Source organism: Miniopterus natalensis, chromosome 20 (assembly GCF_054644295.1).
Source record: "Miniopterus natalensis isolate mMinNat1 chromosome 20, mMinNat1.hap1, whole genome shotgun sequence".
Taxonomy (NCBI): domain Eukaryota; kingdom Metazoa; phylum Chordata; class Mammalia; order Chiroptera; family Miniopteridae; genus Miniopterus; species Miniopterus natalensis.
In genome coordinates, this window is record NC_142100.1 from 3,853,134 (window position 1) to 3,864,101 (window position 10,968).

Here is a 10,968-nt window from a genome sequence, read left to right on the forward strand (position 1 = left end):
CCCCATTTCCCTCTACGCTGTGAAAAAAAGAATTGTTATCTCTGGGTCCACAAAAAGCCCCAGAACAAAGCTCTCCACGTGCATCTGCTGGGATACCCACATCTAGTCACTGCACCCAGGAAAAGAGAGGCCCTGGGCAGCCTAGAAGACTCATTCTCTGTGTGACCCTGCTGACTCCGCAACGGAGCCTCAAAGACACAGGGCTCACCCTGTTCCCTTCTTTTTTGTAGTATTATTTTATTTATTTAAATCATTTTTTATTTTTCAATTACAGCTCACATACAATATTATATTAGTTTCAGATGTACAACCCAGTGATTAGACATTATATAACTTGCTAAGTGATCATCTCCACAAATCTTGTACCCACCTGACACCATCCATAGTTATTAAAATATTATTGACTATATTCCCTGTGCTGTACTTTACATCCCATAACAAGTCTGCAACAATCAATTTGTACTTCTCATTCCCTTCACCTTTCTCACCCATCCTCCCAACCCCGCTTCCATCTGGCAATTGTCAAAATGAGTATTTCTGTTCTGCTTGTTTATTTTGTTTTCCAGATTCATTTGTCGATAGATGTGTATTTATTGCCATTTTACTGTTCATATTTTTGGTCTTTTTTTGGCTCACCCTGTGCTTACACCTTTGTCCAGACTGTCTCCCTTTCCTGATGACAGGCCCCAACCCCAAAATCCCCTACCATTTTCTACTGCCTATCTGTATTTGTCCTGGTTTGAGTCTCTTCCTTCCAGAAGTCTCCCTCCTCTCTTTTCTTATACAATCAGCACCATGTGGGACACAGAGTATGTCATCCAATGGTTCCATTTCTTCAATAGAAGTGAAACTCACATGTCTTAATTTCTTATCCAAGTCTTTTCCCATCCAGCTTCTCCACTTCCCATCCAGCTTCTCAACTTCCACACCCCCTCATTCTACCCAGCCCTCCCCCCAACTCCCTCCTGGAGCACCTCACCATGAGCTGATACCAGACAGGGCTGGCAAGAGCATTCAATAAGTACTTGTTGAGTTGAAATGAATGAAATTGATCCGATTGGGAGGAGTCCCAGGGGAGGTGGCCAATTGCCGTTACTCCACACAAGGGCACAAACCACTGCTGAGAGATAGGGCCCTAGAGTCTGAAAGTAAATGGATGAGGTCCTCACAAGGCCGTGGGCTGGGCTCAAACACGACTCCTGGCCACAGCTCTATAGAGCAGCCCTATGGTTTGTTTTCTTTCTTAATAAGGTTGTTTATTAAGGCTTGTATTCTCCTAGAGGAAACGTTATCCCATGTTGTCCGTGACTCCGTCCAGTTCAGAGACACGGTCCTACGGTATTCTATATCGATTCTCGGCATAGGGAAAGTGAGCTTCCCCCACTACTCAGATGCTACATTTACGCGGGCAAAACAGCTGCTGGCACCCACCACCCCACCCCACACCCCACCCCCGCCACCTCGAGCACAGACTGGGCCTGGAGGTCTAAAGGCTCAAGAAAGGCAACCTGTTGCTGCCAAAAATAACAGAAATTGAAATGGAGCATTCAGAAATACAAGTGTAAGTGGGGAAGCCTTGAGGTCTCTCCCGTCCGCGGCCTCCAGTCTGCAGCCTGCCTCGGAGCGTTTTCGCGCGCGTTCAGTTCAGAGGCGGGTGGGGAAGCGCTCGCCCCGAGGCCGGCACAGGACAGGGGCGCAGTCAGTTCGAGCCGCTCGGGCGCTCAGCATGGGTTGCGCCGCGAGGCTCAGAGGCGTGGAGCAGCCTGAAGCCCTCGCAGACGTTAGACACTCGTCAAAGTCAGGGCCCCGGGCCGGAGCCGGGACAAGAGCGGGCGCCGAGAAGCCAGGACCCGCGGAAGCCCTGGGGTGGGGGCTCCGCGCGCCTCCCCTAAGTTTCCGCCTAAGTTTCCGCGGCGCGGCCCGCGGCGGGGAGGGAGGCGGGGAAGGGGCGGGCGCGGACCTACCTGCTGTCGCTGCGCTCCTTCCGCTCCCTCACCCTCAGCCACTTGCGGAGGAGGAAGCGCTTTCGGCGCGGGGACGCGCTGGGTGTGGAGCAGTTGGACCACGGAGTGTCCTCGTCGCTGGAGGGCGTGATCTCGATGGCCGGCAGCTGCAGGAGCTCCTTGCCGGGAGCCGGGACCCCGGGCAGGTCGCGCGCCAGCTCGGCCTCGGGGCTCTGCTCCTGCACGTTCCTGGAGCGGCGCATCCTGCAGCGCCGGCGGCGGAGCGTGGGGGTGGACGCGGGGGACCAGCCCGGGGCGCCCCGCCGCGCGGGCACCTGCAGGGCGGGCGGCTGCGGGCTCTCCATCGGCTCGGCCGCCGGCATGGGCCCGCCGCGCTCACGCTGGGCGGCGCCGGCGGCGCGGGCTGCGGGCACCGGGTTCCCCGGGCGCCGCCCGCGCCGACTGTCCCGCCGCCGTCCCCCGCGCCCCGGCGCCTCCGCGGGCTCGGCAAACTCTCGGCGGGTGCGGGCGGCCGGGCGGGGCGCTGCGGGAGGCGGGCGCCACGGGAGGCGGGCGGAGAGGAAGCGGGCGCTGCGCGAAACAAGAGGGGAGGGGAGGGCGGGGCGGGAGGCAGGTCGCCGCCGTCCGTCCGTCCGGGGCAGGCGCCGCGGCCGGGAAACTGCGCCGACGCCCGGGCCGACCCCCAGGACGCGCTGTGCCACCAGCCTGCCCGCACGCACAGCCCAACTTTCCCAAAGCGACACCGGGCCGCGCAGCGCCCCATCTCTCTCCCCGGCTTTAAGGGGGAGGGCGAGCGAGGGGGGGAGGGGTCAAGGAATTCAGGGCTCGCTCCCCAAGGCCGCCCCCGACACGGGGGGGGAGGGGGGCGCTTTCCCCTGGCTCTCTTCTCCTAAGGGGTGCAGGGGGGCACGGGGGCCTGGGCGTAGTCAAGGGGAGGGAGAGCAAGTTTCCTGGAGGCTGCTTCCCAAACGACAAGCTGAGAAGAGAGGACAGACCTGTGGAGTAAACTGAGACAGCAGACATGACATACCAAGGAACGACAGACAGGGTCTGAAAGACACAGGACACACAGGACCAGAAAGGAAAAGGACTGGCCCCTGTACATCTTGAGCTACGCTGTCAATTCCATAGCCCATGCCAAGCAAAGAATCAAATCACAGGGCGAGCACCCAGGGGCACAGCATCCAGCAGAGCCCCAGGGTGCCCAAGGGAGCTGAGGGTGCTCCCTCTGCACCCCTGGGGTGTGATTTAATTCTGCATTAACCTGCAAGGGGAAATGGACTGGGTCACTAAAAAAGTCTAATATGTCTCCAGTCATGGACCCTAGAAAGTTTGGGTCAGTCCTGTAGTGTCCCAAGCTGTTCCGAACCACTCACTCCCTAGACCCAGGTACCAACCTGAGAGATTGGCTCTAGACATGATCCATCCTATTGAGCACTCTGTAAAGACTGAGTCTAAAACAGCCCAGTTTTTAAAAAATATGTTTTTATTGATTTTTAGAGGAGGGAGAGGGAGAGGGAGAGAGAAACACCAGCTGCCTCCTGCACGCCCCCTACTGGGAATGGAACTTGAAACCCCAGGCATGAGTCTGGCTGGGAATCCTAGGGGGGGCCTCTTGGTGCATGGGACAACAACCAACCAACTGTGCCACACCAGCCAGGGCAAAACAGCCCAGGTTTTATTTTTTATTTATTTATTTAAAATATATATTTTTTTATTTCAGAGAAAAAGGGAGAGGGAGAGAGATATAGAAACATCAGTGATGAGAGAGTCATTGATCCGCTGCCTCCTGCATGCCCCCAGACTAGGGATGGAGCCCGCAACTGGGCATGTGGCCGGACTGGGAATCGAACCTCAATCTCCTGGGTCATAGTTGGATGCTCAACCGCTGAGCCACGCCGGCCAGGCAAAACAGCTCAGTTTTTAGAGCAGAGACTCTATGGCCCATTCTCCTCCCAGCACAGCACATTTCCCTCATCAGAAAGTCCTGCAAATGAGAACCCAAGTAGAGACTAGCTTTCAAACAGACCAGGCGGAACACAAAAGGATGCACCATCAGGTCCACACTCTGATTCACCTACTCTTCTCTGTTCCTGTGTGAGTCTAATTTCTGGTTGGGAGCTGGTGCCCAGCTTCTCTGCCAGGATGAAGTTCATGGGAACATTTCACAAGTGTCCCAAAGCTGAGGGAAAATCCCATCCCTAAAGGTCACAAGAACTCACTGCAAGAAAATATGTTCCTACAGTCCAGCAAGACATCAAGTGTGACAGCTGGCCATGGACCCCTGGTGCCCTGCAATGACACATGGGAGGGGTGGGGGGAGTTAAAGGCATCCTGACATTGCACAACCTCCAAGAGGCAGAGGAAAATGGGAGTACTTTCTGCCCAGGGGAGAGAGATACTGTGGCCAAAAAGTAAAGGCCAGGCCCACCCATAAGTGACTCCCCAGAACATCAGTTCCCTCTTATTCCTGAGTCTCCACATCCGGCCATTGGCTCTCTCAAGGGTGGTTTAGTCACTCTGTTTTAACTCCCGGATATGGCACAGAAAGGAGAAACCCCTTCCCGTCAGGTGTCAGGCCTGGCAAGAAGCAGGACACTTCTTCCGGCTCTGGCTCTGGCTCTGGCTCTGGCTCTCGCTCCGGCTCTGGGGATGACAAGGAGGCTGAGCTGTAACTGCAAACTTCAGGACCCGGAGCTAAACCCAGGCACCATGAGGATTTGCTCAGTGCCTGGGATTTCCGCCAAGGACCGCTCTGCAGGGGATCTGATAACCTCCCAGTTCAAGGAACCTGCCTACTGAGACTGGGGTCTCCAGCGGTTCAGGAGAGAAGGGAAGCTGGGATACCAGCATTCAATAGGAAGCCAAAGACAGACAGACAAACAAACAAACAAAAGAGGGGACTCCACAATAGAGGGGCCAAAAGATTCATTGGGTATTCTGGGGAAAGGGAGGTTCACAGGGGAGCAGGCCCCTTTGAAGTTTACAGTGAGCACCCTGAATTTCAATGCAAGCCTCTTAAAAGGAAGGACAGTCACCAGCTCCTTCCCACACACTTCAGCCACTTTTTCCACCCACGATAGACTCGACCTAAAATCTAAAATCCTATGAGATTTAATTTAAGCAGTCCTTGAGGATGATCATTTACATTTCACCTGACCTGAGGAAAAATCTCCTCCAAACTAAATCTGAGATGGTTTCAGTTGGCTGGGAAGCAGATGCCCAGGGTTCCTCGAGCATTTCACACTGTCCTTGCTCACTTCCACCTGTGCTCCCTTCTTTGCTTCAAGCCGTAATTTTTTCATTAAAACCTATTCAAAACACATCCTCTGCCCCCACCCCAGCTGGTTCTGTTTACTTTTTACTATGGCACTAGAAAGTCAGGTGATAAAGGGACACTTGGAAAAATGAAATACCCTACAACTGTGAGCGATCACTGCTGTTTAGACTATAAGCAGCTTGAGGGAGGAAGCAAGTTTCCGCTTCCTCTGATTCACTCCAGAGCCCTGGATGTTTTGTTTGTATAGTAACCTTTACACTTCTGTAAATGTCTTCCTTATGAAACATTTTATCTTCCCAGCAACCTTGGAGTGAGGTAGAACTTTACCCAAGGATAGAGATAAATAACAATAACAATCCTCAATGACAAAGTCAGAGCTTGAACTGGGTCTTCTGAAGCCAGTTAGAAGCCCCCCCAAATCTCAACAAATGCACGAGCCCTGGGAAGCAGGTCCCCTGTAGCCCAGCATTTTTTCAGCCCTGATTTTAGTTGGATATATCAGGAAATAACATGTCAGTTATTTTATTGCAAAAATGGAAGTGCAAAGTTTTGAAAAGCTATTTCCCAAAGCAGCTGGTGTCAAGGGGTCAGGACCAGAGTTTCCAGGACCTGTTTCGGAATCTCAGCCACTGCTTTCCTCTCCAAGCGCCCCTCCCACTTCTCTCCAGTTTGGCTCTCAGCAGACTCCTGGTTCCCTGGGAAACTGGCCTCCCAGACAGGTGGTGGCCAGCACAACCTGGCCTCCCCTGCCCCCACCGGCTGCCAGGCCTCTGACGTTAGGTGCGAGTTCATATTACCAAGCAATTGTTTATTCTCAGCTGTTCAGGCTCCTTTTTCTACAGACACAAGACACCCAACACCTGTCTGATACTTCTGGAGACCCACAAGTTACACAGCCATTATTCAGCCAAAACTTCCAGGAGGGACCAGAGGTGAAAACGTCAGCTGTAAAGCTTGATTTCTCCTGGTGCACATGCGGCTGCGAGTGAGATGGAGGGGCAGGTCCCCACCAACCCACCATCCTGCCTGCCCAGGGATGCCAAGGGTGGGCGATCCCTGTGAGCACAGAAAGGATACCCCTCCAACATGGGTGCAGAGGACAGAGACTCTCCCAGCACCGTCTTTGCCCCACAGCACATCGTGAACGGCCAACCCAAGGACTGGGCCCTGCACAAGAGAACGAAGCCGGTGCTGGGCAGACAGGAAGTGGAACTTGTTGCTGTTGGGGACACTGGCAATAGAGACAGAAGTTGGTGCTGCAGAGCAGTGTCATTAACTGTCTGCAGATACGAAAGGAAGCATGGCCAGGTACTGTTCTCTAGCTCTCCTGTTACTAAGCAGGAGGGACTGAGTGTGTGGGGAGCTCAGTGTGGAGATTCAGCCTAGATGAGGAACATTTACTGAGAGTAAAGCCAGTTAAGGACTGGAACGCATGGCCACGGATGGTCAAAGAGTGGCCTCCTCTGCACATCTGTAAAGGTAACTGGAGCCTAGTTAGAGGCAGTAACGGGAGATTTTTCTCTTAAAGGCCCAGTCCCCACCCTATCATTGTGGGTCTGTAAGGTCCAGATTTTCTCTCTCTAAAAAAAAAAGCAATTCATTTATGCTAAAACAAAGTTCATTTGAATCGACATATTTCTGGCCCAGGTGTTTTGATTATTGGATACTAAGCACCTCCCTGAATCCCACAAGCATTTTAATATCTTGCATAATGAGAGAGAAATACAGGGATCAAAGAGTAAGTGATGAGGCAAGGAGCTGGGCATGGGGAGTATATTGTTTCTGTTACTTTCACAGATCCCTACCTCATCTCCCCATGGAGCGGCTAGCTGCTGAAGCAGCCAGAGGAAAGCACACTGAATTCATGTGGCTAGAGGAGGGTGGAGGGTGCTAGAAACAAAATTTACATAGAACACAGTTGACTGGCCGCAGTGTCCAGCTTCTTCTGAGGAAAAGGCAGAAAATGCTGCAAGACTTGATGGCATCTCAGTTCCTGCGGACAGAGGGCCGATGAAACCTCCCAGCCGTGGGGGACGCACAAGGTTGGCCGAGCGCTTCCTGCAGCCTTCGGCAGGGGCCAGGGTGAGCAATGACGTTGCCTCGGGAGGACTGTCACAGATAAGCCTCCCTGGGTTTTGCTCATCAAAAAGCTTAGGAGCCTAAGAAGAATGTTTGCACAACACTTGGCTGCCCCTGTTCCTGACACCGGGATACCAAGGCACAGGCCAACATCATGTTCTGTCCTCTAAATCTTACAAGGACAGTATGCAAACCAGGGCTGGAAAAGACGTCCTGAGGTTGCTCCATCCATCTCCCTGCTACCACCCCTAGGAGGGCGGGTGGCATGCCCTGGGTGTCCGCTTCTGTCCTCGGAAGGTTCCCCACATGCTATCTGCACCACCCACTAGTGATTCAGTGCACAGGCCCAAAGGTGTGCCGTGGGAGCTTTAGACGCCTTCCTCCAGTTATTAGCTGTTTGACTTGGGGATAAGTTATTTAACCTACCTGTGTTTCGGTTCCCTCATCTGTAAAGTCTCCCTCCTCGTCTGCTGTGAGCATTAGAACAGTGCAGTGCACTGAGAACAGAGTTAGCACACAGGAAGTGCTAGGAATGTCAGTCTTTGTTACTTCTAATTAAGTCTTCTTTACAATACCCGTGCTGGGAAACAGGACTATTCATCCTTGATTTTCAATTCAGTCTAACACCATAGGAATTGTTAAGCTGGGGCACTGTGTGCGCCTCCTTAGTGAGTGAGCGCTGGGGATACAGCGAGACACAGTGTGTGCATTGCGCACACAGCCCAGCAAAGCAGTTAATTAAGAGAAAATATAAGTGCAAACAAGGTGTACGTGGAAAGGTAGATACATTTTAAACAGAGGGAAAGAGGCGGCCTAGGCCGGCTGTATGGAGGAATTGGTATTTAAGAATTAGTATGAATTTCAGTGGAAAAGAACAGGCATTCTGGAATAAGGGAACAGTCTGAGTAAAGGCGCTGAGGAGTAAAACCTCAGGGAGAGTTTCTGAAAATAGGGAGAGAAGTTGGGCATATGGGAGGGCACAAGAGATGAGGCTGGGCAGGAGGGTCCGAGTGCAGGGAGTGTTGAAAGTTTAGATTTTATTCTTTAGACAATGGGATGCTTTTCAAGTTTTTTGGGAGTGGGGGCAGTGCCATGATCGTCCTGTATTTGAAGAACATCAGTTCTGGTGACAGCGTGGAAAGGTACGGGAGAAGCAAAAGGCAGGACTCACAGGGGCCGGTGCAGAGACTATGACTCAGCCAGTCCATGTCTGTGGACTGTCGGCTGCGTGCAGACAGTTCCGGGAAGAGACGGGGAACACCTGAAACAGGGCAGGAGAGAAATGCGGGCTGAGAGGCGGGCAAGGCAAAGAAAAGCCCTGTGGAGATTTACTCAGAGCTGTGAATTGGAAGGAAACCGAGAATGAGGATGGTTCGGAAGCCAAGGGAGGAAAGGAGGCGCCATTTATCGAATGGTGACTGCAAGCCAGGCACTGGCTCTGTGCTTCACACAAAATCCTACGTGACCTCCCAGCCACCCAAATGGATACGGAAACACCGCTGGAGGGAGACAGATTTTAAAAGGCGACTTGTCCAAAGTTCACACAGGTAGTAAGGGGAAGGGGAGCTCAGATTTAAACTCGGTCTTTAAAACTCATGCTTCTCAATCATACCGCATTTCAAAAAGATATTTGATGCCAAATGCCGTGATGAAGCCAGGCAGGGGGAAGACTCACATAATTCTGGTAGACTTTGTAATTCGGTCCCTGATGCCCTCCAAGAGGGACGCAGCTGCTGCACGTTAAAGGGTAAGGAGGGGATGAGCAAGCGGAGGTAGTAAAATGAACGAGAGCCGACTATTTTCTCTCCGACAGTCAGTGTTAAGCACCATCCTAGGACCTGGAGTCGGAATGTGAAAAGTAACGCGTGTGTGTGCATGTGTGTGTGTGAGCGCACGCCTTTTATTGTTGATAGATTTGTGTTTCAAAGGAACAAAATGTGCCTGTGTGATTATGCCACTTACACTGAAATTCTGCCTGCATCTGCTAAGAAAATTGAAGCTTGATAGTACCTGGTAATCTAGCAAATCAATCAAGAAGTATTTAACATGCCCAAACTCTAAACGCACTATAATACTGGGTACTGTAAAGGATTTCTGAAAGTTTCTGTAAAACTATTCATTTATTTCAAAAAATAATTTTCAAGTGCCTGTCAAAAATGACCCTAGCCTTCGTTGCTTCAAATCTGGGGGAGGGAGAAGCAGAAAGCCAATCCAAGAACTACAATTTGGTAAGAAACTCCACTTCAGTAGAAGCCTGTACCAAATGCAGTGTGAGCCCAGAGGAGAGACATCTTGATCCGGAGAGAACTTCACAGAGAAGGCAGTGCCTATCCAAGGTTAGCAGAGTTTTCCGTGTAGACCGCAGGGGGCATGTTTCCAGGCAGAGGGACCACATGTGCAAATGATACCATTGTAATTAGTTAGTTATTAATAATAGGAAAGGAGCAAAAGGGAGGCCAGACATTATAGGCAGGTCATTTGGGCAGCACCACCAGGAAGCTGCAACTTCACATTCCCCAGGAAACCACTGGCCCATTCCCTGCGAATCATGGGGGAGGGGTCCAACAAAGGGGAGATGGGTGCATGCACAGTAAGGTTGGGGTGATGTAGGGAAGATGCCTGTCGGTCAAACCTGGCAACAGAGATCAACTAGAGGGAGCAGGGCCACCCCAAGTCCAGAAAATTGAGGGATACATATTGCCCCAAACAAAGAAGTTCACCCTCTTGGCTCTTGGTTCTTGTGGCTCTTGGCTCCCTGGTTCCTTGGGCTTTGCTCCAGCCTGTGTTCCTTCCACAGCCGTGGGACACTGCGGACCTCACACACAATGGACTGATGGACTGCAGTGGGGAACACACACTAAGCCAGCCTGATGCTGGACTGGACGCTGCTCCAACATGGAACAGAAACTCTGGGCAACCACTTTAATTCTAGCCCTACTGCAGGCACAGCTGGACTTCTTTCCTGGCAGGATGAAGGGAAATGGGTCCTTAGAAACTCAGGAATTTAATGCCACAGAAATAAAACTTTCTACAATATCTCAGCCTCCCATGGAAGTCTCAGAAAATTCTTTTCTTGGGATGTCACAAGAAGCCCATTCCCACCAGCAACTGGTGGGGACAGGGAGCGCTCCCCACCGATAATACAAAGGCAAGGGCACCCACGAGTCAAAGACAGCATGTGTATTCCTGGAATTACAAAAAGAACAGTTTGACTGGATCATAATGTTCAGTTGGGTAAGAAATGAGAGCAAGAGATAATATCTACTATAAATCTTCTTTCATTCACCCATTCAGCACATTTATCGAGCAGGCTATGTTCCAGGTGCTGGGAAACCGGTACACAAAGCAAGTCTGTGCCCTGGAGGAATTTCCATCCTGGAGATCACAGAACTCCAGAATGACGGAACAGAGATTCCAAAGAGCTGGTCTAATCATCACTTTATCTCTACTGTTCATTCTGTTTTGGAAATTAGAAAATGGAGACACAGGGGCTTTTTTTTAAACTGATATTTACTAAGACCACATACACCAAGACTCAAAGAGTGGGAAGCTGAAGCATAACTCGCTCATGGAGAGCTCTGGGAAATGATTCCTTTCAGGTGCTGAAGCCACCCCCCACCTGAGCCTTTTGTTTCTGACCGGAAC

At 51.6% G+C, this 10,968-nt stretch overlaps 1 protein-coding gene across 2 annotated transcripts in view; it reads right to left on the reverse strand.

The window, feature by feature from the left end:
• The window catches only part of GRAMD1B (GRAM domain containing 1B), a 154,800-nt gene extending 152,474 nt beyond the window's left edge, over nt 1–2,326 (reverse strand). For both annotated transcript variants that reach the window (XM_087828688.1, XM_087828687.1), the window contains exon 1: nt 1,965–2,326. In XM_087828688.1, the coding sequence (XP_087684814.1) occupies nt 1,965–2,326 (362 nt within the window). The remainder of the gene's footprint in view (nt 1–1,964) is intronic.
• Between the last annotated feature and the right edge of the window lie 8,642 nt (nt 2,327–10,968).